This window comes from Schistocerca nitens, chromosome 4 (genome assembly GCF_023898315.1).
Source record: "Schistocerca nitens isolate TAMUIC-IGC-003100 chromosome 4, iqSchNite1.1, whole genome shotgun sequence".
NCBI lineage: Eukaryota > Metazoa > Arthropoda > Insecta > Orthoptera > Acrididae > Schistocerca > Schistocerca nitens.
In genome coordinates, this window is record NC_064617.1 from 346,814,361 (window position 1) to 346,842,085 (window position 27,725).

Below are 27,725 nucleotides of genomic sequence, written 5' to 3' on the forward strand. Positions count from 1 at the left end.
GGTGGAGTCTGCAGGGATTAGAAGTGGCAGTACAAGGCTGTGACACACAACTTCTGGAGGCTGTGGGGGAGGGGAGGGGAAAGGTGTGGAGCAGAGAAGGGAAGGGATCAGTGAGCGCACTGCCAAAGAGCAGTGTGCAGTGAGGGTGAGAGGACACAAATAAGTTGTTGGTAGGATACAGGTGGTTGAGACAATTGGATGAAGTGTGTGGGGACACTAGATTACCGTAGGCTGAGGCTAGGATAATTTCAGGAGCATAGAATGTGTTGCACAGTTCAGAAAAGCTGGTGATGGAGGGGAGCATCCAGATGGCCCAGGTTGTGAAGCAGCTATTGAAATCAAGCAAGTTATGTTCAGCTAAACGTTGTGCTACATGATGGTCCACTTTGCTCTTGGCCACAGTTTTCAGTGGCCATTCATACTGGTGGACAGCAGAACTAGTATATGATACAGCTGCTTTCACAGGTGACCTGGTTCTTGATGGTGTAGGATAGGAAGGACTGGAATAGGAAGTGCTGGGTGGGTGGATTGGGCAGGTCTTCACCTGCATGTTTCACAGGGATACATTCTTGTGGTAAGTGGTTGGGGGGGGAGTGACATAGGGTTGGACTAGGATGATGTGGGGATTGGGTGAGTGACTTAATGCCAGTTTAGGAGAAGCGGGAAAGATTTTGGGTAGGATCTACATAATTTCAGGGTATGATGATAGGTTATCAAAGCCCTCACGAAGTACGTGGTTCATTTGTTCCAGTCTGTGGTGGTATTGCGTGATGAATGGGGTGCTCCTTTGTAGCTGGTTCTTGGAGTGGTGGGAAGATGGGGGCTTTGAGGGGATAGAAAATGGGAAGTCAGTTGGACTAGGTCCGGATAATGCGTGTCTGTGAAGGCCTCTGTGAGACCTTTAGCATAATGGGCAAAGAATTCCTCATCATCACAGGTATAACACTCATGGGTGGCCCAACTGTATGGAAGGTATTTTTTTTTTTGTATGGAAAGGATAGCAGCTGTCTAAATGCAGGTACTGCCAATGGTTGGTTGGTTTAATGTGGACAGAGGTGTTGATGGAGACATCAGATAGATGGTCAGTACTGAGGAAGGTTGAGGAAGACAAGGTGAAGTGGATGGGAGGGAAGATGGTAAGGTTGTGAAGGAATGAGGATGCTCTGGCTCTGAGTCCAGATCATGAAAATATCAATGAAATTTAACTACACCAGGGATTAGGGAAGCTATGGTGATTCGCTCTAGGTGGCCCTGAAAACAGTTGACAAAGTGGTATATGAGGAATGAGGTAGTAGGTTTGGAGTGAAGGAAATTGGGAAACGTAACCTAGGAGGTTGCAGAGTGGGGACAGTGGAGAATCAGAAAGCAACTGGTTGGTACTGATGTGGGAGACTTAAGATTCAGGCAATAGGTTGGAGGTGCTGGCCAATGAAGGCTGATATTCTTTCAGTAGGTGCACAATAAACTCGTACAACGGGCATCCAGGATTGATAAGTTTTTGGATTTTGGGGAGCATGTAGGAGGAGGATATGTGGGGCGTCACAGGGATGAGGAGGGAAATGGATTCAGAGGAGGGGTACTGGGAAGGGCCTAAGGTTTTAAGCAGGGATTGGAGGTTATGTTGGACTTCTGATTGGGATCAATCTAGCATAGCTATAGGTTTGACCTCCTCTCCTTTCCCAAGCCCTGCAATGGAAACACTTCTTTGCCACCAATCCCTACAATCAAAGCCAACCTATCCCAATATAGAACTCTTCCTCTCTCAGTTCATACCACCATCCAACCATGATCCACCTAATAGCCTCCCAGGAATTCTTTACCTCCAACTTTGAGTCACAATCCTTCCCTTCATAAGAACACCAACCATTCAGCAGAAAGAAGGACAGCCATACACAGTTTCAAAACAAATCCGGACCTAATCATCTCATTTGCACATGAAGGTTCCATCATTACCTTTATAAATCTTTGACTACTTGGCGGAAGGCCTCTGTCAATTGCCCAACTCCTTCACCTACATACTTTTCTAGAAAGAGCCTATTCCAAATCCACCAATCTTGGACACTCCATTGCAGTTGGCTACTTTTCTTCCGCCGAAAGAATTTCCACTCTTGTTGACCAACATCTCCAACCAACTGCACCACACCAAAGATACTAAGAACTTCCGTCACCGACTCTCCATCATCCCCGTCCCCTTTAACTCGATACCTACTGTTGGTGCCACTTCTATATACCAACATCCCTCACGTCCATGGACTTTCTGCCATTGTACACCACCTCTCCCAACATCTTATAGACCCCAAACCCACTACTTCATTCCTTGTATATCTTACTCACTTTATCCTAACACACAAATTTTTCTCCTATGGAAGGTATGTAAACAAATATGCAGCACAGCAATGGGCATCTGCATGGCACACTCACATACCAACCTGCACTTAGGACCGTCTACAACAAACTCCCTCTAGTCTCTCAAATCCCTGGGTCTGGTTCAAGTTCTCTGCTGATATCTTCGTGATCTGGACCCAGGACCAATACACCCTATCCTCATTCCTTTCTTCACGACCTCAACATCTTACCCAGCATGCTGAAGGTCTCACCCCCAAGGCCTTCCCAGACAGGGACTATCCCCAAGACCTAGTCTCAAACCAACGTCCCATGCCACATCCCAACACATCCCTCACATCACGATATAAAAGAGCACCCCTTCATCATCCCATACAACTGAACAACATCCTTCCTGGGGGCTATGATTACCTATCATCACACTGAATTTAGGGACATTTAGATCATTCCCAACCATCCTAACACAGTGTCCTGCTACTATCTCTACAACATCCTAGTCCATCCCTTCGAAACTCAAAATCCCAACCTTTTGGCACAGAGATCATATCCCTGTGAAAGACCCAGCTGACTGCCCTAACCACCCATCCAGCACTTCCAGCTCCGTCACAGGCTTATTCAGAGGATGGGCTACCCGTGAAAGCAGCCGTGTAATATACCAGTTCTGCTCCAATCATTGCACAGCTTTTTAAATTTATATGACAATCAACCAAATGTCGACCAGGATGAACAGCCACTGCCAAATTGTGAGCAAGAGCAAAGTAGACTACCCTGTGGCACAACATGCAGCTGAACATAGCATACCCTATTTTAATGGCTGCTTCACAGGCCGGGTCATCTGCATCCTCCCTGTATCACCAGCTTTTCTGAATTACACAGAGCTCTGTACAACACAGTCTCCGCTCCTCGTATCGTCTCGGGCTCAACCTACCGTAACCTAGTGCCCCCACACCCTCCACCCAACTGTTTCCACTGCCTCTGTCCTATTATCTCCTCCCATTCATGTCCCCTCAATCCCACTGTGTCTGTTCTCTGCAGTTTCTTCCTCTTCTCCACTAATCTCCTTTCCACTCACTCACCCTTTCTTTTCTTTCTTAAGAAGGCTTTGGCTGAAAGCTCATACACAACAGTATTTTTGTTATGCCTGCCTGAGCATGTATCTAAATACCAGCCTGGAAAAATAAAAATATAAGAAACAAGCTACCTTGTCCTTATCCATATGTAGAAATAATGTCATTTATAAAACACATGAAAGTTCCAGGACACCAAGAACACAAAGCAAATGCCTGTAACCAATCGCACCACCCTACATAGTATATCTGTGTTTCCCCTGTTCTAACATGATAAGAATCTTATAAAATTGAGCAGTATTTCAGTATGGAAAGGTTAATTGTTTTGGAAGTGACCTCCATCTTAGACAAACTGTTAGTTCCTAATATTCTACCAATCCACGAAAGACATTCCGACAATTTAGCCAATATGTTGGTTTTACATCACACTTGTATACAGTGTTACGCCCAAATTTTTGCCTGACATTGCAACTCAACCCTTAAGTCAAAAATTACAACACTTATTACTAATGTGGTTCCTGGTGTTCGACCGAGTTGTTAATATTTTATGCAGGAAGTGGAAACAACAAATTGGCCCTACAAGAGAGGGGGAAGGGGGGACAGATTACAACAACACCGATGTTTCACAATTTTAAATTAGTCCACATTAAGAACTTACCAACATCTACACTAATGTTACCATAATTTTTATAGAATACAACAGCCACATAGATTATCACATTATTTGCCAATGGGCTGAATTTGCACATAATACTATGCATTAAATCATTAATGTGTAATATGTGTAGTAAACAACCTATTACACACCCCTAGTGCACACCAGATACTTCTCGGTCTGTAGAAACTATTCTTAAGGGACAAGATGTTGGGTTTTGCCTCTGAAGAAATTTTGGATCCAATTGAAAACCTGTTTAGATACCTCATATGCATACATTTTCTTTTACATACTTGTGTGTGGTACTGAACCAGTAACCTTTTATAGACCTATTGCCTGTATCTATAACACTTAAGAAATTGTGCATGCACTGTCTGTGTTGGCTTCTGCCCATATTCAGAATCCGCACTTTTGTTTCAGATAAGTTGTTATATTTGAAGTCTGAAAATAATTAGAAGCCTGTCGTAAATACAGATGACTGATTTAGGATGATAGTTCTGTGTATAAGTTCTGGCAGTCATTATAAGCTCTTTTTCAGTCACATGGAACAATTCTCCTGCCGATTCTGGAAAGAATCTTAAATATGCATTTGAGCCTTTGGACCTCCTTGAACATCAGCAATTTTGGGCATTTGCAACATCATAAGTAGCTATTGTATCATCCATTTGCAGTGGTAAAAACTGTCAATGTACCAAAAATAATACAAATGCCACAACCGTTCTATGCTACCTCATGTAGTTAATGCTCACATCTATTTAGAGAGAGAGGTGAAAATGGCGAGTTATCGAATAAACAGCCAATTGTCAACTTTTCAATTGTCATGGGCAACAGCAGAAAACTGACAAGCAGTAGCATTCTCAATTATTGCTAACAGCATAACTGACTTGAGGAAATATAAAAAAACAACCATTAAAACTATAAAAGCTGCTTCATATAGTAACAAGAAAGTAGTTAAGCAAGCAAACAAGCACGTGCATGGGTATTTTGGTTACAATGTTGATTTTCTGCTAACTAAAATAATAAGAATACACAAGTGATAAATGTGACAACTAAACACGTAATTAAATCCCAGAAAAAAATATTAGAGATAGGTCACAGCACAGCATTGGCATTGGCATTAGTAAAACAGGCTTCTACATCTTTAACAAAATATAAAATATTTGTGGCCATATTTTAGCTTATGATTTTTAATTTTAAAACATTAACAAAATGCAAAAATTAAAAATGATGTACTTACCCATCTTCACCCATTGATGCATCCCACACTAGTTTAATGGGATAGGTCTGGATATCAGTAACACTAAATTCTCTCACTCTAATAGCTGGTGAAAGCATAGCACACTGTAGAGCACAGCCTCTTGCTACAGCTTCATCTTGATTAAGAGTTGTACTTGGTAACTTGCCGAAAACCGTCTCTATAAGGTGTTTAATTGCAGGTATGCGGCTAGACCCACCAACAATTTCAACGGAATGTATTTCATCAAGTCGCAGACCTGTAGGCAAGAGAGAGATAACAAATGTTAAGGTGCGAATAGCATTTTCTAACCCTACTGCAAACAATCCAAATAATAGTATTTTAATTAGCCAAAGTATTTGGCCGTGGTCTCTTCCTTTTACGGAAAAAAAGGAAATGAGCATATGGCATCATCGGCTGGGAGGCCCCTAGTTGGGGAAGTTCGGCTGCCAAATTAAAGTCTTATTTCATTTTACATCACATTGGGCAACTTGCGCACTGGCAATGAGGATAAAATTATAATGTGGACAACACAACACCTAATCCACAAGTGGAGAAAATCTCCAACCTGGCCGGGAATCGAACCCAGGCCCACTTGCATGGGAGGTGAGCATGTTACCACCTAGCTAAGCAGGTGGATACGGAATTTAAATGAGACAGTCAACCTAAGACTATCAGATGAGTAGAGCTATGTAATATCTTGATGACATACTAAAACACAGAACTGGAATCATGGGTTTACACAATAATTAACACTTTTGAACCAATCCCTGTAAGAACAGCTCTCCTATAGTACGATTCACGGAACAATGGCAGTTCACACAGGGACTGGGATTGCATTTCTGCCAATTCCAAGTGACAATTGCAGTACATGCATACATGTGCTTTACACTTAAGGGAAGTGTGTATCCTGCAAATCACGCATTTCGCCTTCTTATGTAGAATTTGTCACTTACCACCACCACCAGGGATGACAACTCGCAACAAATGGAATAAAAATTCACTAGATATCTCTCTATGATCACGTTTAATGCAAGCATTGGCCACGACACTCAGAGCAGAGGATTCAGAACACTACTGAACCCTCTCTGGCGGTTGTCGTAGTCACCTGCTCAACCATCACATTCATGTTAACCATGTGGGGCAGAGTCAACAGTGACAGCAGAGGTGAAAGTTTCCCAGTCTGCCTTGTTTAAGTCCATCTGGGCAGGGGCCTGACGCCGGGGCAGTGACAGGAAAATGGGGAAGTGGTCACTAAAACACAGGTCGTCATGTGCTCGCCAGTGGATAAATGGGAGAAGCCCTGGGCTGCAAATTGATTAATCAATGGCCGAGTAAGTACCATGAGCCACACTGAAATGTGTGGCAGCCCCAGTATTTAAGAGGCAGAGGTGGAACTGAGACAGTAGATTTTCGACATATCTGCCTCGGCCGGTAAGCATGGTGTCACCGGGAGTCCCAATGACCCAGGGAGATGGGCATCTACTCCATGGCATATGTGAGGAGTTAACGGCGCAGGCATCAGCAGAGCGATCCCTGTGTTGTCAGGGGGCTACAACAAACAAGGTATATGCCTGCCCCGCCACAACGGACTGGCTACCGTGCTAGATATGAGGTGCATGTTCATCATTGGCGCAGAAAGTGACACTGCATATTGCATGGTGGAAAACGCACCCAGGAAGGTGTCCTCACCCAGAAGATGGAGAATGAGCGCGACTACAATGAGATGACGAGAAAATGGGCTAAAAATCTCAATGCACGATGGTCATGATGCACCACGTAAAGCGCCCTTCCCCAATTGGCTCGCTCTTTGGGAAAATTTAGAAAGATGGAGGTCAAAACCAACAGGGGACCATCATATAAAGGTCGAAACATGTGAGACTCCTTTTAGTCACTTCTTATGACAGGCAGGAATACCTTGGGCCTCTTCTACCCCTCGGACCCGCAAGGGGCTTATAATTAGCGTGTAATGTCTTATAAGCAAAAGGAAATAGTGTAATTCATATATTTTATCAATGTAACACTTTTTTCCAGATAAGCCTTCACGATTTACAAATCTGTCGTGTATTACCCCCCCCCCCTCTCCCTCCTTCGTTCATTAAGATAGAACCTCTAAGTGCAATATAAGAGGAAGTGTTTCAATGCTGGAAGAATATCAAATCCTCTGCAACGGCTGACTTAGATCTTTATATTTTAACACACCCTGCGGATGACGACATCTTGAAAGCAATACAGCAGACATGAAAATGATCTACCAGGCCTGTCTGCAGTTGCAAGACGTATTTTATATATACTAGCAACAATGCTTTACTGAAGATGACACATTAACAACTTGTTGCAGCCAATTAAATCCAGATTGTGTCAATGATCTACTGCTGACCAACAGTTGCAGTAATTCTCTCTTCTTTTGCAATGAATGAAATGAGGAAAGTTGCAGATGTTTTAAACTGTCTTCTTTATGAAGGAAGTTTTCTTCTAGATTCCAGGATAATATTTATTTAATGTGTATGTAGTTTCCTATCACTGAGAAGCTAAATAAATCTATGGTTGGAATTTAGTCTGTTTCCATGGGTTGTAATGAAAAAAACAAATTATTTTACATATGCTGTAAGGAGTTAAATATGTCATGAAAGCATTCATGGAAAGTTTACACCCGGGTCAACAATGTGGAGAGGGGGAGGGATAAAATTCTAGTGTAGTGAAGTGAGACGTAAGTGAATATCTGTCATGATTACCGTATTTACCCGAGAATAAGACACCCTGAATATAAGACAACCCCCCTTTTATTAAAGATGTTCCTTATGCTTAAGAATTAACATTATGCCTACTCTAAACTTAGGCCATTTATACATTACCTACATTTTGATAATACAAGGAGTAATAAAATTGATAAAAAGACTGTCTTTTCTTTATTGAGCCTGTTGTCTGTGGTATCACTATTTTTAATAACCACCATCGCCATCATAACAGGACAGCTGTGAAATTTTTATCCTTGTTGCCACAAGTATTTGGCTATTTCTTCCGAATACATTGATTTCTGAGATTGTGGTGTGGGACCATGAGAAAAAACACAGTGGATTTCATTTCTATTTTGACGTGAGAGTGTTACTGTATCTGTAGCTTCCAAATGTATTATCTGCCTGCAGCTCTATCATTGGCTTTGTAGAACCAGCAGCTGACACACCCCCTATCATTCTGTTGTACACCATGGTGAAACATCGACAATATTACTGCATGAAATAGTTAAGTATGCCACTGGCCCCAATCTAGACTTCTACTGGAGAACTGTATGCTTATATTGAGTATTTGTCCAATTTTAAAGTCAATTCAATCCCGAGTACAAAAAGATTCAGGCAAACTGCTGTTTAAACATGATAGATGTTCATAAAGAGCCAAAGTATGCAGAATTAGCAGGATTAGCAACACAACAAAATTTGCTGCCCACTCACCACGCTCCAGTTACCTTATGCCTCATCGAAATTGCTGTCACTGTCCCCCCCCCCCCCCCCCCCCCTCCAACCCTTCCACAGTGCTGTGCTTTAACAATAGTGAAATACGGACAGGAACATCCTTTAGGGTGCAGGTCATAAGTAACAAAAGCAAGTAATACATAAATAAAATATCACAATTGTGATTAAATGCAACACAAACTTTCGCTTGTCCCGAGATCTAGTATCATCTGTTGTACTATCTCCACAACAGGTCTTTCCACTGTAATTTATTCTTGTGATAACAGCTGCAGTCAGTTCAATGTGACTTATTTTGTCTGTTACACATTTAATTCTGGATTAATTTTCTTTCTTGTTTCATCCTAATTTCACTATGTTGCTCTACAGCTCATTAAAAGCTGGTGAATGATTTTCCCCAGTATTCTAATATACTAACAGCGCCCAAATTTCTTATTTTCAACTCAAATGGTAGATAATTACAGTTTCTCAGAACCAAATAGAATACTGACCTGGGTTCAGAATCAATGGTTTTTGAAGGACACTATTTTTGTCTTCGAAATGTTACCTATACTAACAAAGCAGTATAAATGTGTGGTATGTACACAGTATCTATAGATGTACAAGAACATTTATTGCAAACCTGTCCAAATACAACAAGTGTTTGCAAGTTGATATAATTTAATGCTCTTTCCTTCTGTGTTTCACAACATCACCAATTTTGAAGCAGAGCTAGTTCATAGTTTCTTGCGTACCCGTTGCACACTGCACTCACACCAGAAGTGACTGAAGTGAAGTCATGTGACTGTTCAAGCAAGGTCGCTATCATATCGGGCCCTTCGGGGTATCACAAAATCTCTAGCCAATTCAAATGAAAGCATTGCTTGCTAAGCCCTGCTCTTCGGAATACTAAAAATAAATTTGTACGAAACCTCAATATCTAAATATTGATCTGTAAATGTAAGACACCCCCTATATTAATCTATTAAACTATATAAAAACACCAGTCTGAGCAGCAATAGTTTAATCTGCAAATATAAGATGACATAATATTTTTCAAATGATGAATTTGTGAAATAAACTGTCTTATAATCGGGTACATACAGTAGTTATTTGCAAGTCCGGATTCCAGATGACAAGGAGTGAGTAAAAAGTCAAAAAGTCATGTAAGGTCATGCTTTAATGCAGGGCTTAACAACTGGCCGGTTTTGAGCGCGAGTACTCGCGTCTGCTCAGGCACATGTTCGAGAGCAGGTGCAAGGTCGCGGAGTAGGGAGGGAGGGGAAATGCGCGCGCACGTTTGAATAGGGCCGCAGCTTGCCTATGGAAATCACGCCGACTGTGTAACGTTTAAAGTACTACGATCAGCTCTAACTGTCACTTCGCTGGTTAAGAATTATGTCAAGTCGCCGTTTTGTAACCCCAACCATGCTTTCGCAGTTGGGAGGAATTGTATCTGTTTACAGAAAAAGATGGTGTTGCAAAATGCAAAATGGTATGCCACAAAACGCTCAATTCTTTTAGGAAATTTAATTTGCAGCGACATTATATGTCGTACCACGCGAAAGACTACGGAAGTGGAAAATGTGATGGACCAGATCGTGCACAGGAAGTTATTAAACTTAAAAGAAAGCTACCCGAAAAAGATCTGGACGGCGAAGAAAAATCAACTGAGGCAGCTCTCAGAGTGAGTTACAAAGTTGCTTTGTTTTTAGCAAAATCCCTGCGCCCCTTCACTGATGGCGATTTAATAAAAGATGTTTGGTAGTTGCAGCGGAACATTTGTGTCCATCTCAAGTTGAACAGTTTCGGATTGTGCCATTATCTGACATGACCATTATGCGTCGCATACAGGACATGGCAGACGACGTCCAGAGCCAGCTTGCAAATATCTGTAAAGATTTTATGGCTTATTCTCTAGCTCTGGACGAAAGTGTTGATATCACTGGAACAGCGCAGCTTGTCATATTTATTAGAGGTGTTAAAAGAGATCTTCATGTGAGGGAGGAGCTCCTCGATGTAGTAGCCATGAAGAACACTACAACTGGAGGTGATATTTTAAGTAGTATTGAAGAAAGTGTTGAAAATATAGGATTGTCGTGGAATTCTTTAATTTCAGTGTCTACAGACGGTGCACCAGCGATGATAGGGGGCGGGGGTGGGGGAATCGGGTTTCGTTGCGCTGTTGAAGGAGAAAATGCAAAAAACTGACCGTGCCAAATGAAATATGGGGCGTTTACTGTGTGATCCACCAGGAAAACTTATGTGCAAAGAGTATCACTCTAAAAAATGTGATGAGTGTTGTTCGTACAACCAGTTATAGAAGGAAGCATGGGCTACAACACAGGCAATTTAAAAGCTTTCTTGAGGATGTAGAAAGTCAGTGTGGTAACCTGCCTTATTACAGCGAGGTCCGCTGGCTTAGTCGTGGCGAATTATTAAATCGAATTTTTGCCTATTAGATGAGATATATATGTTCATGGAAATAAATAACGTGTGTTCCTGAATTGAAAGAGCCTTCATGGAAATGTGATCTCGCATTCTTAGCAGATTTAACTAGCCATCTGAATGCTTTGAACATTTCACTACAAGGTAAAGACCTGCTGATTACTCATTTCATAGATCGAGTACGAGCTTTTAAAATGAAATTGACACTTTGGGTGAGTCAGCTGGAAATGGGAAATCTAGCTCATTTTCCTAAATTATCATCCATGCAAGATGTTCACAAAGACTGTGAACGTTATTCACATAGTTTAGTTGCCCTTAAGGAAGAATTTGATCAACGCTTTCAAGATCTGACAGCACTAGACAGCGATTTTGATCTGTTCTCCTCTCCATATTCAGCAAATATTGAAGAGATTCGTCCTGAGCTGCAACTAGAAATTATTGACCTGCAGTGTGACAGAGCATACAGAGAGAAATTTCAGAACAAGAAAAACATTTTGGAATTCTACAGACACTTCCCTCAGGATAGATTTCCTCGTTTGCACAAACTGGCGGCTACAATAATATCAATGTTCGGTTCCACGTATGTTTGTGAACAACTGTTCTCTGCAATGAAATGTAACAAGACGCGCCTGAGAAACGCATTGTCTGATCGAAATTTAAACTGCACGCTGTGCCTACGAAGCACAAGAACAATTACTCCGAACATAGACGCAATTATAAAGAGCAAAAAGTACAAGATAACTGAGAATCCCACACTTCAGTGACACCTTTTATTGTGTAATAGTTCACAAATTAATACGAATGTAGAGGCATACACTAAGCTAATAAAATTATGTGGCAAGTGTACATTCTCCTTTATTTGTTTCATTTGTACACGAGTGGGCCTATGGCTCCGAAAGCCCATATCGATGATGTTTCATTGAATGATTCTCACGCTGACCCTTTTTGATGGCCCTGCATTGAAATCTGCAGCAATTCGTGAAAGGTTTGCACTTTTGTCAAGTTGAACGATTCTCTTCAGTCGCCGTTGGTTCTGTTCTTGCAGGGATGTCGTGAGTGATATCCCTGCAGGAGGTCGCGGATTTACATTGACTGGCAGCAGCTGTTGTGTGCACCACGTGACTCTCCCCACTCTCCACTCTGGTCCGGTAGTGGGGGGTAGTGTGCTTGCATCTTGCTGCTCACAGCTTGCTCCGCGAGCATGTATGTTGTGAAGCCCTGCTTTAATGGCGTAATATTATGCCAAATATTTAAAAAAATTAATTGATTTGCAAAGTAACTGGAAGTCCAAAATGGTTTTATACACAGGAATCTAATTCTTTGGAGGTGGGGGGGTTTGTTGGTCTCCATTAACAGGTGGACAATTACTTCTTATCAGATAGTGTGTAACGCAGTTTACGAGTAAATAAACCTACAATCAAATTCATTTCTTAAGACTGATAATTTTGGTACGATGAGCGACATGATCCTCCTCCTCCTCCTCCTGTCATTGTTGACATCACCATCATCATCATCATCATGTCATACATAGTAAAGAAAGGCTTATTAAACATACCTGAGTCCTGCAGGCATTTGCGCATCGTGTGTTCAACTCTCTGAATCAAGTGGGCACAAAGTTTCTCCATTTCTGCCCTGTAAGAGTGGACTTTTTTAGTGTCATTTGATGGATTATTTGTAGCATTTTAAAATACTGCTAACACACATGCTAAATGGAAACATCATAAATTGCCAAGCATTATTAAAATTACAATGTCAGAAATGACAATTTTAAGAGCTGGGTTGTTCTTAGCTTTATGTCTGCTGATACATATTTTCTCCCAGGGTTTTGTGTAGCATAATGTAGGCAACAATATTATGAAAAGATGGCATGGTGAGTTGCAGATAGCCACAACAAAGAGACTATCCTGTCAGAGGCCGGGCTATCTGTGAAAGCAGCAGTGCCAATACCAACTCCACTACAATAACTGCACGGATTTTTATATTTGTATGTCTACCAACCAACTGTCCACACGGATGAATGATCACTGCCAAACTGCAGCCAAGAGCAAAGTGGAAATGGCTCTGAGCACCATGCGACTTAACTTCTGAGGTCATCAGTCGCCTAGAACTTAGAACTAATTAAACCTAACTAACCTAAGGACATCACACACATCCATGCCCGAGGCAAGATTCGAACCTGCGACCATAGCAGTCGCTCGGCTCCAGACTGTAGCGCCTAGAACCGCATGGCCACTCCGGCCGGCAGCAAAGTGGACCACCTTGTGGAACAACATGCAGCCAACCATAACATGCTCTATTTCAATACTGCTTCAGAACTCTCGCCATCTGGACCCTGCCCTCCATCACTGATTTTCTATACTTACGACACATTGTCCTCTCCCGAAATTATCCTGGTGTCAACCTGTGGTAACTTACTGTTCCCACACTCTGCCCAACAGTTTCTACCCATTCTGTTCTACACCACATTCCCTCACCCTCAATGTGTGACATTCTCTGTCAATGCACTCACCAGTCTTTTCTCCCTTCTCTGCCCCTCTCCTTTACTGTCCAAATTCCCTTCTTCCCTACCTCACAGCCTCAATGGTGCACCTACCATGCTCCACCAGGCAGTGCTGATTGCCCCCACCTGTATCCTGCTATCCTTACTCCTCCCTGCCCCACTCAGGATTGCTGCTTGCATTTGACAAGACATCACTGCATACAGGCCTGAGTGGTCAAAGATAGTGATTTTTGTGTGTGTGCGTTTTTGTTTTCTGAAGAAGTTGCTCTGGTTTAACAGTCTTTTTGTTGTGCCTGTCTGCAACTCAATGTCTCATCTTTACAGTAAGTAGCAATTTATCCTTTTCACAATATTGTTTATATTCCTACCAGGGCTTCCATTGTTTGGTAGTGTAAGTAACAATTACTACTGAGAAAATTATCACTTGTTAACAACGTATTTCTTTAATACAAAGACTTACGCACCACAGAATGTTGCATCATTAATCACGAAATAATGTTTGATACTAGATATGCAATTTTATAAAGATGGAAAATGAATGCCACAAAGAAGGCATGCCTGTTTTCCAAGAATGCCCCATACACAACTAATGCAACATAATTTTATCATCACTCCTCTTCTGGGTGCAAGGTAACATAGTAAATTCAAAGACGTGTATTTTCTTATTAACTTTTTGGTAATAAATTATGGAAATGCTTCACTCTCATCAAAACACAGTTTTTAACAACCTCTGCTAACCAGGAAATGAAAAAAACTCAAAATTATAAGTGACGGCAAAAAAGTTATAACATCTTTGGCACAGGTTGTGAATGTGAACAGCAAGTCATTTCAAATACAGAATCCTGAGGCAAATACTGTTCACTGAAGCACACGAACAACAGTTATAGTTATGTAATTCTAAAAGGCAAGTTTTTCTGCGTCAACTTAAAGCATTTATATATAAAAGACGAGTTAAAAGTGTTTCTAAAATATCAAAATCTTTGAGCTCCTAGGAGTAACACTGCTAAAATAAGAATGGTCGCCTGACAATGAAGAACCCTGTGGTTATAAACATTTGAGTATGGTTACTGGCCATAGAGAGTTATTCATCTGTATTCTAATCTCCCTATCAGTTACTGTCATTTGCTTTCATAAAGATACTGTTAAACTAAGTGTGGTTAAACCAAGTGTGGTAAGTGCAAATCACATGACTCATCAAATTCATTCGGTTATTATATCTAAAAACAAAGATGATGTGACTTACCAAACGAAAGCGCTGGCAGGTCGATAGACATACAAACAAACACAAACATACACACAAATTCTAGCTTTCGCAACCAACGGTTGCTTCGTCAGGAAAGAGGGAAGGAGAGGGAAAGACGAAAGGATGTGGGTTTTAAGGGAGAGGGTAAGGAGTCATTGTTAGTTCATCCCTATGAAATCCCCAAACCACCTTCCCTACCCTCTCTGGCTCCTACCCTTGTAACCGCCCACGGTGTAAAACCTGTCCCATGCACCCTCCCACCACCACCTACTCCAGCCCTGTAACCCGGAAGGTGTACACGATCAAAGGCAGAGCCACGTGTGAAAGCACCCACGTGATTTACCAACTGACCTGCCTACACTGAGATGCATTCTATGTGGGAATGACCAGCAACAAACTGTCCATTCGCATGAATGGACACAGGCAGACAGTGTTTGTTGGTAATGAGGATCACCCTGTGGCTAAACATGCCTCGGTGCACGGCCAGCACATCTTGGCACAGTGTTACACCGTCCGGGTTATCTGGATACTTCCCACTAACACCAACCTATCCAACTCCGGAGATGGGAACTTGCTCCTCAATATATCCTCTCTTCCCGTTACCCACCAGGCCTCAATCTCCGCTAATTTCAAGTTGCCGCCACTCATACCTCACCTGTCATTCAACAACATCTTTGCCTCTGCACTTCTGCCTCGACTGACATCTCTGCCCAAACTCTTTGCCTTTACAAATGTCTGCTTGTGTCTGTGTATGTGTGGATGGATATGTGTGTGTGCGCGCGCACGAGCCAGAGTGTATACCTGTCCTTTTTTCCCCCCTAAAGTAAGTCTTTCCACTCCCGGGATTGGAATGACTCCTTACCCTCTCCCTTAAAACCCACATCCTTTCGTCTTTCCCTCTCCTTCCCTCTTTCCTGACAAAGCAACCGTTGGTTGCGAAAGCTAGAATTTTGTGTGTATGTTTGTGTATCTATCGACCTGCCAGCACTTTCGTTTGGTAAGTCACATCATCTTTGTTTTTAGATATATTTTTTCCACGTGGAATGTTTCCCTCTATTATATTCATTCAGTTACTAGCTTTATTAACACCAGAAGATATAATGTTACTGAAATGTGTAGCCAATTGTGTGAAATATATTTTCTTATCATAATGAATGAATAAATGATAAGCACCACACTGCTGTTGAGAGCTTATGTAGATAATACACATTACTGTATATGGAGAAAGGACTTTTTTTTAAACACTACTACTGATAGTAACGATATGGTGCACAGTAACTACCATCTCTTTGCAAAGCTAAAAAATGGCTTGCCTCCAAACGATTTGAGGGCAGTGAGGAACTTATCTCCGTGCAGAATTGGCCAATATCATGAGTGTTGGAATTTTATGAAGCAGGATAAAAGAAGTTTGTTTCACAATACCAATAATGCAGTGAGTGACATGGTGATTACACAGGGGAGGAGAACTGAAAATTAATATATTTGTCGTATTTCCCAAAATTTTTCAGTTTATTTCATTTCAAACTTCAACTCTGAACCTTATCTTGTATTAACAGTGAAATATTTATGAAAACAGAGGAGAAACTGGATACAACACAGAGGGATGGCTCAAGAGGGTTACAATAATAGCACCAGTATGAGGCGAGGAAAGGATTATAGTAGTAGTGGTGTGAGTAATAATCATGTCAACATAAGCACAATGAAGTTAGATGTTGGGGAAGAGAAGTGGTGTGCCAAGATGCTAAAGCTGACAATATGCATACCATCTACAAAGAAGGTTGAATTTCACTGGAAGAAGCATTTGTTGAAGGGTAGTAAAGAACCAAAAGAATTCTGCAAATGTTTTTATTTTTAGTAGTATTAGTAGCATCCATTATAATTATAATTGCTTTGGTCTAAGTTCCACATGACTCTCAATGCTTCTCTGCTACTGAGTAAAGAACTAGAACACTGTCTCCAGAAGTTCTGAAGGCACCGAGATTGGAAGAGGTTGAGAAGCAGACTGTACTGAGTGTAAAAGAACTGTATTAGGGATGTTTTAGGTGTGTGTGAGCTGGGCGGGGGAGAGAGAGAGAGAGAGAGAGAGAGAGAGAGAGAGAGAGAGAGAGAGAGAGAGAGAGCGCGTTGGCAGGGATAAATGGTCTGAAACAAGGATGTGCACCATATTTGTTACTTTTCATAGTGGTGATGTATGATCTAATGACAAATGGTGAATGAGAGACAGAATGACAATGTTGTTTGCTGAAGATTTGACAGAAAGAGAACAGGGAGGAAGTGTAGAAGAAATTTTAGGCTTGGGAAGATATGAGGAAGTACTGCATAAAATTTAATGTAAAGAAGCATGAGCAGATGGTCACAACAAGAAAAGGTGCTGAGTATAACAAAGAAAAAGAAATAGAAGGAATGACAAATATATAAGTGAATGTGGAAGGGGCGCAGGGTTTTCTATTCTACAATTCTGCTGCCTATGGCTCTTAGAGCAACTGGTGGTGTTAGGCTGTTCATCTACTTTGTTCTTGGAAGGACACTGACAGGTGTTCTTTCTGGTGATACTGGAGGAAAACATGGTCACTATGGCTGTGCTACTGGTGTCCCTCTCTCCTACCCATTCTAAAATGGACAGCTTACTTTGACTTGTGGCTAGGGCCAGATGTATGTTTCCCAGATCTTGATGTTGCTGTACTAGGTGTAAACCTAGTAAACTCAAACCTCAGGCACCTAAATTATTTCATACATGACAAAGTAGGATCTGCAGTCACATGTACAAGCCATGAACTTAACCATTAGGAGGAACATTTTCATTGAAGGATCCATACTATAGTCCTTAGATCCTCTCTGAACGCAGCGAACAAAGTGTAATATGCAACACTCTGTGCTAGTGCACAAGTTTTAATTTGCTTGTAACATTGGGTCCCAATGGTAGAAGCCCATTACGTTTTTATGAGGATTGTGACTGCTATATCTCCAAGCTTGTCATAGGCCTGAAGGGCCTTTGTTAGAAATTAAAGTTTTGTTCAACAGAGATCTCACTATTTTCTGTTGCAGTGATTTCTTTGACTTATCCATCAATTTTTTGGCAGACAACAACAGTTCCAGTGCCACAAGATATTCTACTTCAGTTCCATCGAAAACTGTGAGAATTGTTTACCCCAATTTCTTCTTGCCAGGTTCTCATCCACAGTCTGGCCAAAGAGGGGGGATGTATTGAATTCTTATTTTCTTCTCAATGAGGCAGCTGTATTGGCTGAGCTACTGGTATGGCCCAGTTTGACCCATTTTATTGTGGATCACTTACCCTTGTGCCATTAACTCTGACTGAAAGCCATCTGCACTGGGTGAACATCTACTCCTCAGCATACATGAGGAGTCTGCAGCTTGGGCATCAGCAGCGAGATACCTGTGTCATCAAGGGCTACAACTGTGTGATAAATAATAACAGTCCACCGATGGACTGACAATCACACTGGATATCGTGTGCAAACCTAAATGCACTTGAATAAGAGATGCAAGAAGTCTGCACACAGTGGACTGATTGTGCAACCTATAAGGTTTGTTTTCCCAAATGGACCCCAATTCTTTAAACTTAGGAACATGGGTATCAAACCCTGCAAGGTGACCATACGTAATTCAGTCAAAGTAGTAGGGCGATTTTGTGAGGGGAGTTAATACTAAGGGTTGTTCTGGTTGGTTGGTTGGTTTGGGGAAGGAGACCAGACAGCGAGGTCATCGGTCTCATCGGATTAGGGAAGGATGGGGAAGGAAGTCTGCCGTGCCCTTTGAAAGGGACCATCCCGGCATTTGCCTGGAGCGATTTAGGGAAATCACGGAAAACCTAAATCAGGATGGCCGGACGCGGGATTGAACCCTTGTCCTCCCGAATGCGAGTCCAGTGTCTAACCACTGCGCCACCTCGCTCGGTAAGGGTTGTTCTGATAACAGTGGAAGCTTATCCTGGGATAGGACTGCTTTCAGTCACCTCTCACAACAGGTGGGAGTTACTGTGAGCACAATCAAACTCCCAAAATTGCATAGTGGGAGGTGAGTGATGGTGTTATAAAACAGAGGCTAGACTAGCAGCACGAAAAAGTAAGTAATAGTGCAAATGCCAGGATTTGTGTCTGCCAGTCACAATATACTTACAAACGGTTTGTGAGACACCTAGTTTCCATAGACTGTGGAGACCTCTTGTGAGGAACAAAGCATTTTCCACAAAAATGTGTTTTAAAAGCAGATGTATCTTGTATGAAATTCTGCATCAAAGAGCAGGAACACCATATGGGAAATGTGGCGCTGCCTAAACATTTATTCTACACCAATTTTTTTTGCTGATTTCTAAGGAGTACAAGTCTGAGAGTGTTTTAACTTCAGTCTTGGCAGCACATTACAAGTACTGGAGAAAATTATACATAACTTCTAATATTTGCTTCTTGGTATATTAAGCTAAGTAGAAACACATTTCTGGGGTCCATGAACAATCAATATACAAAAATGACCATTTAAATTAAAAAATGTGTACAAAACAACAGCAAGACTCACCTATTCATTGATGCCTGAACATCTTTATCATCCATGAAGCACTCTATATTCATTGGAAGATTCATAGAATTAGCAGACATTTGTTTCTTCAGTTTTTCAACTTCTGTAGTGAGGCGCAGATAAGCTCTGGGATTATTACGAGGATCAATTCGATAACGCGATTGAAAGTCAACACAGAAATGATTTGCTAGTATCTCATCAATGTCCCTGCCACCAAGTTGTGGGTCTGCTGCACTAGCCAACATCTGTAAAGGAATTCAGAACACTTGCCTTTTATTCAAACAACTTTAATCCTAAACAAAATTTAGACAACTGAGAATAGTGGCAATAACAGTAGTTTTACTCTAACGACTGCAGAATGCCTATGCATTTGTTTCGTATGCCCTGTAGAGCAGTTTTAAATAAATGGGAGATGCTAAGTACTGAAATAATACAAGTCTTAGTGAATTATTTGTGCAAATACTGCATCATGCAAAATTCATTTTAAACCTCTGCCAGCAGTTACCATATTTATACCAATTTTTGAAGTGAATGTTATTGTGGTACTGGTATGTAGTGAACAATTGTAAATGAGAAAAGGGTGAACTACTGAATGTGGTTTTCCACAAATATTCCTCTGCACACTATTTAGTTCATATTTAACTGAACGGTGCTTTTTAGTTACAATTGTTGGCTCCACAAAGGAGTATAGAAAACAATCTGCTTGTAAGTGAGACACTTCGGGGAAAATCATTCTTATATGCTGAGGAAACTCTCAATTATTACAACAAACATCTGTCATTTTGCCAGCAAACAACCTGCAGAGATGACACCGTCAACAAGTAAGTTGAACATCCCTGATGGCCACTAGCGGACAGTCATGCATGCTGTTAAACAAACCTATGGTGAAACTAGCTCTATTACTAGCTCTATGGTGAAACTAGCTCCCTACTCTTTTACAATTCATTTACTCAATCAAATTTTAAATCAAACAACCAACAGTCACAAAGAAAATACAATTTTAGCGTTTGTGATATTATTAAACATCTGGGTACTTCCGTCACATGACAGGATTAGGCCTGTGATATCTATAACACTTCAATGGGGGCAGAGGCGGAGGGGGGGGGGGGGGGTAAGAGAGAGTGTTTCTAACTTTGACAAAAACTTTCTGTGACAAAGATGGGCAGACAAAGTAAATTGTTTCTTCCTTACTGACATACTAGATTAAAACTACGTCAAGGTTAAGCTCCTTTAATATCTGTCTCACTGTGTGAAACTTTCAACATAAGACTATACCTCTTCAAGAGTATATTATGACAGCATTTCAAACAATGGAAAATCCAGGATGGAATGTAAGAATTTTGTGAAAAGGAAAGTTGCTACTCACCATACAGTGCTGAGTGGGCACAACAAAAAGACTTTCACAAATATAGCTTTCGGCCAGTAAGGCCTTTGTCAAAATTAGACCCCCCCCTCCTCCACACACACTGTTGACCTCCACCTCAAAGAATGCGACATCAGTACCTCTGACCATATCAAATCTACTAATCACCAGAAATACCTCTACTTCAACAGCTGTCACCCTTCCCATACCAAGAAGTCCCTTCCATACAGCTTAGCCACCCATGGTCATCGCACCTGTAGTGACAAGTGGTCCCTCTCAAAATATAATGAGGATCTCCCTGAAACCTTCACAAACCATAATTATCCTCCCAACCTTCTACAAAAACAAATCTCCCTTGCCTTATCTTTCCAGTCTCCCACCACCTCACAAAACCCCACCGTTTACCAAAGAGGAGGATTCCCCTCGTAACTCAATACCACCCAGGACTTGAGCAACTGAATTACATTCTCCACCAGGGTTTTGATTGCCTCTCCTCATGTCCTGAAATGAGAATTGTCCTGCCCACTATCCTTCCCACACCTTCCACAGGGGTATTCTGCCGTCCACCGAACCTACACAATATACTCATCCATCCCTGCTCTCAACCCTTTACCTCGTGGCTCATACCCCTGTAATAGATCTACATGCAAGACTGTCCTATACATCGTATCACCACCACCTACTCCAATTCGGTCACAAACATCACCTATTCTATCAATGGCAGGGCTACCTGCATAGCCAATCATGTGACCTACAAGCTAAGCTGCATTCTATGTGGGCATGACAACCATCAAGCTGTGTGTGTCTGCATGAATGGCCACCAACCAAATGAGACTAGAAACAAGTGGACCACCCTGTTTCTGAGCATGGTGCCAAACATGACATCCTTTGAATGACTGCTCCACAGCCTGTGCCATATGGATCCTTCCCATCAACACCAGGTTTTCTGAACTGCGCAGGACGTAATGTTCACTGCAATATATATCCTACGTTCCCATAAACCTCCTGGCCTCTACCATCATTAGTCTTCATCTTATCCCATCCAGCCCCTTCTCTGTCTCCATTCTAGCACTACATGCCCTCATTCCTCCATCGCACCCAGTCTTTTTACTTCCCTCTTTTCTGCTATCACCTCTCCCCATTGCCCTCCATCTAACCTCCCGACTGCACATAGCTGCCCTACTCTCTTTCCACTTGTCCTTGCGCACTCTCTACCAGTACGCCACTGTCCTCCATCCCTAACCTACTATTGCTCCCACTCCCCGCACCCGCCTCCTCCTTATCCCCACCCAGTCGTCACTCCCATCATGCACTGGCTCTGCTGCTCGCAGTGTGGCTACAGTTTGTGTGTGTGTGTGTGTGTGTGTGTGTGTGTGTGTGTGTCTCTCTCTCTCTCTCTCTAATTTTGACGAAGGCCTTACTGGCCGAAAGCTACATCTGTGACAGTCTTTTTGTTGTGCCTACCTACACCTCAGTGTCTCTGCTATACGGTGAGAAGAAACTTTCGTTTTCACATTGTTATTATGACAGCATTTTAAAATTTTAAATTCTGAAATACTGAAAATAAAATTGTTGTTGCCATTGGAAGCAGTAAGATAGGCAATCTGCAACTGGTATTGGGTTCTAAGGATTGTGTTTTATTTGGCTGGTTGATTTCGGGGAGGGACCAAACGACGACGTAATCAGTTCCATCGGGTTAGGGAAAGATGCGGAAGGAAGTCTGCTGTGCCCTTTCAAAGGAACCATCCCGGCATTTGCCTGAAGCAACTAAAGGAAACCACAAGAACCCTAAATCAGGATGGCCAGACTCTAGTTTCAACTGTCTTCCTCCCAAATGCAAATCCAGTGTGCTAACCACTGTGTCACCTCGCTTGGTTTATTTGGCCTTCAGCATGAGTCACTATTTAGCTGTTAAAAGTTTAGAGAAAAACTGGAAGTTCTTTAACTTAAGACATGGACATATTTCAATAAAATAACTGAACATTGCTTCTTCACTACTGGGTAAACAAAGGCAAGTTTATAAATTAAGCTCTGGAATAAGGAACACCTATCAAGTTTGTAAAATCTTTATTCTTTGAGATCTAAATGATTTCTTAAGTAAAATGGTGAATGCACTCTGTTTATAGTTCTGATGTCAGATTTTAAAATTGCTCACTAAAATAAATCTTGTCAGACATCGAAGCACTGCTCTATTGACCTTAATCTTGCTCAGTTCTGAGAGGACTTGTTCTTTATGTTGATTGTGCTTCAGACAGGTGCAGATTAAATGATTAATGTCCCCCACACTGAGTTGTTGCAGTCACAGATGCCAGAATTCCAAAGTCGTAGACAAAATAAATGAGAAGCAACACTGCTGTGATTAAATCTCATCCTTATGATTGTCAAAATAGCTCTGCGGTGTACAGACATGCTGTAAACCATGAAACTATAATATTTTCCTTTATTTACAAATGTTTCCCATTCCTCTTTCATCTAGGCTCCGACTTCCATTTTAACTTTATGTATGAAGTTGGTGAATGATAACTGAATATCTAAGAAGGCTCCATATAGAGCAGCTTCCTTGGCTAACTGGTTTACAGTTTTGTTAGACAAAATGCCTGTGTGAGCTTTAATAGAAAGTAGATAAATAAATGAATTTCTTCAAGAGTATTCTGTTATTTCATGAGCTATATCGATAACAAATTTATTGCTTTGTAATGTAGATTAGAAGCACCTGTACTTACCTTTAGTTTCCCTTTGTGGAAAGCGCAAGCAGAAATCTGCAAGGATGCATGGCCACAGTCAACGAAGACCACATTGCGTGGTTTTTCCTCAGGAGCTGGTAGGTCCTGTTTATAAATGCCATATGCTAATGCTGTAGCGGTAGTCTCATTCATTAGCCTCAAGATATTCAGACCAGCAATGCTAGCAGCATCCAGCAGAGCTTTACGTTCAGCATTAGTAAAAAATGATGGAACCTGTTGAGGAAATTTGGTTTACTTATTACAAAGCTCCACAAAATTATTTCTTGTGATTATGAACCTTGGAAAGTGAGGATTCTGTATCCATGCTTACACGGACTATTTTATCATTGAATGGAGTGAAATTTAAAAACAACATGTATGCCAAGTTTCAGCATGGTCGAAATTCCTGGGGGAACTAATATCAACCATACTGAGGCACAATAATTATTTTTGCATTCGGGAGATATCAGCACTAACATTATGTAAGAGCTGACAGCAACAGAATGCGTTATGCCAGAGTTTTATTGACATAAAAACATAATTATAGTCTCAATTTGGATATTTAACAGTACAATGTATTTTAGCAAATGTCAGACTGACACTGCTCTTTATTTATCTTGCAACCAGTTACTAATTTTAATAATCACTATAAAACTCACCGATATAACACAGTCATTCACTTTAGTTTTCAGTGCCACCTCTGAAATATCTTTCAGTTTGGTAAATAACATTGCTGTTATCTGTTCTGGAGAAAACACATGTTCTTCATCCAAATAATTCACCTATAACAAAAAAAAAGGAACAATAAAAATCTGAAATACACACTGTTGCATACAACCAAGTGTATAGTTCGTTGTTCATATGAATCCAAAGCTCATTTCCTCATGTTCAGCGTGTGAATGTATAGAAACCGACTATAAAATAGTGAAATTACTTCTGAATTCTCATACACTTCTGATAATACCAACACTCTTTCTTTATATAAGCAATGTCATCCTACCAATTATCCACTAAGAAGAACACTAGGTGGTAAAAATTCCTGCCAAGGGCCATATTCCCACAGATGACTTATTATCTGCCATTATCTGCCACCGTGTTACTTTATTAAAGCAGAGCAACAAGATACTGCAGATACCAGTGGATGGATCCAATGTAAACCAACTGTTCAGTGCTGTTTTACTGAAGCTGGTAGAAGTGGAACGTTGTGGTCTACATTAGATCAATAATGTATTCAACGGTGGTCTTTCTGCAACTCACTGGGATACTATCTTCTACCTTAAAGCTCTCCACAATCTATTCAAAGATCGGCTAGCATGAAGAGCTCACTATCCTTAATATTGCAGCTCTGTTGAGTTTCCTCTAAACTTTTGTTCTACCAGACGGCTTGAGAATTCAAATGTCACACAAAGAGCAACGGCAATCACACCAATACCAAGATATTCATCAAGTGCAGTAACATGTTCGTTATGAGCCTAAGTGCCATTCACCTAAAATGCAGAAACTTCCGTGCATGTGCCACGAATCAAAAGGATTCTCAAGCAAAATCTTGAAGTTCTACTTCCGTACTTACGTAATACCAACAGCCAAATTAACACATGTAATTGTCAGTCTAAGTGGATGCTGTGAAACTTTAAAGTGTCACATTGATAATATCAAACAAGTAAAGAAATACATGCTTAGGGGGTGGAGGGGGTAGAGACGGGAGGGGGGGGGGTAGAGAGAGAGAGAGAGAGAGAGAGAGAGAGAGAGAGAGAGAGAGAGCGTGCTAGGTTTTGATATGGGAAATAAAAGAACAGATCTTTCCGGAAATATTTGCAATATTAATTATATCGTGTGTAATTGTACATACATACAATTTCCACTGTATCACCTGTAATCATTCAGCAGTTCAAACAGAATTCAGAACTGTATGGACTGCCTCAACGCTCATACGATGTCAGTATGCTTGCCCTATTTGGTGCACCTCTTGCCTTACTTTTTCCCTTCATTTCGTTCCTGCTTTTGTACAATGAGTATCTTATTTCTTGGAATTTCCATGGGAGGAAGAAGTCCATTTATTATTTTTATTTTGTACTCATACAGTATAATATTTTACTTCCGAGTGTTTATTGTATAGGTAATGTGAACTGAAAACTAGCATGTGAATTACAAGGAAGAACAGTTTTTTTTGTTAGGATAGCAGATCGTCTTCCATTCATATAAATAATACAACAGCACCTGGTCTCACCTATAAGTTCCAGAAATATTAAGGTCGTATTTGACAAAACTGTAGGCACAAAAATTGTTCCCAAAGACTTTCTTGTACAAACACTTGTTCACAACTAGACTGAATAACATACATGTGGATGCGCACACTTAAGCATCTGTCACATTGGCTTGTTGGTTGTGGAAATGCTTACAAATGTTAGCGGCACTGGACTAGTGGCTCGTGTTGACAAGTGGCGGTAATGTTTTAAGACTGGTAAACTGGAACAGAATGCAGAACTACAACTTAGTAGATATGTTTGCCAGTGATCCACTGTTGAATGTAAAATTTAATTTTTTGTGTTGTTGGCAGCTGATTCAGAGAATTTCAATCTGATGCAAACGATTTAGACAATGGTAAAATTTCATGATGTTCAAAAAGATGTTAATTTATTTGAGAAAAGCTTGTCTTTTTACTCTTAAGGAACTGAAATTGGTTAAAAGCATAATATAGCTGAATTCCTTTAGTATCAAGAAGTAGGTAAAGCTGCACTTGCACTTTAAATTTTTTTTTTTTTGCAAAATATTCTCCCAAAGCCTATTGACATACATACGTTCATGAAAGTTGAATGTAGTCTTGATTACAGCCTCATCAGAACACATTCTGATTTGAGCCAAAGGTAGCTGGATAAACTTACTGAAGTAGGTGTCTTAGCTAATCCACAGCTGCTGCAATAATGATTGAATTCCATGAAGAGAACTTGCCCACAATTACATGAGGCAGTGAAAACATACAGTTGTGCAGAAGAACAGTTATCACTTCTGGATGAAAAATATTCAGACTTCATTTGCGAATTAAAATGATAGTCCGTGTGGTTGTAGGGCAAGGCTTTACCGGGAACACAGGGAGGCTATTCAAGAGTCTTACATTGCTAAGCCTACGATGCTATCACACATGGTGAGATACAGAATGTAGCCATTAGCAAATCTCTCTTACTCGGTATTAGAACTGCAAGCTCTTTTAACCAGTCTTTGGACTGAAGACTACAAAATGTTCAATAATGGCACTGGACCTAAAGTATCATTCACAGTTTTTGGAAATTTTTCAAAGTACTACAATGGTGGTAATCGTGCCACGTTCAATTCTTCTGTCCATTACTTTCATAAACAAGCATTTTCAAAGCTATGGCACCAATATACTTACAAGCAAAGACCTGAGACATTCCATGACTATACAAATGTGTGAAAGCCACAAAACTCTTTTCCCCTCCTAATTCGTATCTCAAGTTTAGAGGATAACTTATGGAAGTGGAAAGACGATCAACAGAAATGATGACTGTTGTCCTGTGCCACTGTATGTTCTCACTGTGTCGGTTAATCATGGCCGAGTTCTATTCATGGAATTCAATCATTACTGCAGCAGCAGCAGCAGCAGCAGAACAGCTAAGCCACTTCTTTTTCTCAAATATTGAAATAAGCTTATCTGGACCCCTTTGGCTCAAACCATGTTTTCCAATGACACCTGAATTGAGACTAGGCTTAGCTCCCAGGAACATATCATTCAACGGGCTCAGGAAGAATCTTTTGCAGAGGATTTTTTTGGGGGCAGTTTTACTTTCTTTTTGAAACTGAAGGAATTTGGCTGTCATGCTTATTCAACGTTTCTTAAATCGTTTAACAAAATTTTTCAAAAATCAAGATGTGACATATGCAGAAAAAGAACGAAAGGACCACAAGATTAAAATTCTGAGAATAAACTACCAACAACACAAAAAATTAATAAGTTTTACATTCAACAGTGGATCATTGGCAAACTTATCAACTAAGTTGTAGCTCTTGCATTTCTGTTCCAGTATGTTATTCCGAGACCTCCACTACAACTGGCACTTTTAAATGTCAACACGAGCCACTAGCCCAATGTTACAGTACTAATGCTTATAAGCATTTCCACAACCACTAAGCCAGTGTGACAGATTCTTAAAA

The 27,725-nt window shown here is 40.9% G+C and overlaps 1 protein-coding gene across 1 annotated transcript in view; it reads right to left on the bottom strand.

Moving 5' to 3' along the window:
* Window positions 1-27,725, bottom strand: part of LOC126251474 (heat shock 70 kDa protein 4) — a 69,360-nt gene that overhangs the window by 37,076 nt on the left and 4,559 nt on the right. The window contains exons 3-7 of the mRNA XM_049951914.1: window positions 24,218-24,340; window positions 23,559-23,792; window positions 19,473-19,717; window positions 12,749-12,825; window positions 5,303-5,558 (exon numbers count right to left, since the gene is read on the bottom strand). Of these exons, the coding sequence (XP_049807871.1) occupies window positions 5,303-5,558; window positions 12,749-12,825; window positions 19,473-19,717; window positions 23,559-23,792; window positions 24,218-24,340 (935 nt within the window). The remainder of the gene's footprint in view (window positions 1-5,302; window positions 5,559-12,748; window positions 12,826-19,472; window positions 19,718-23,558; window positions 23,793-24,217; window positions 24,341-27,725) is intronic.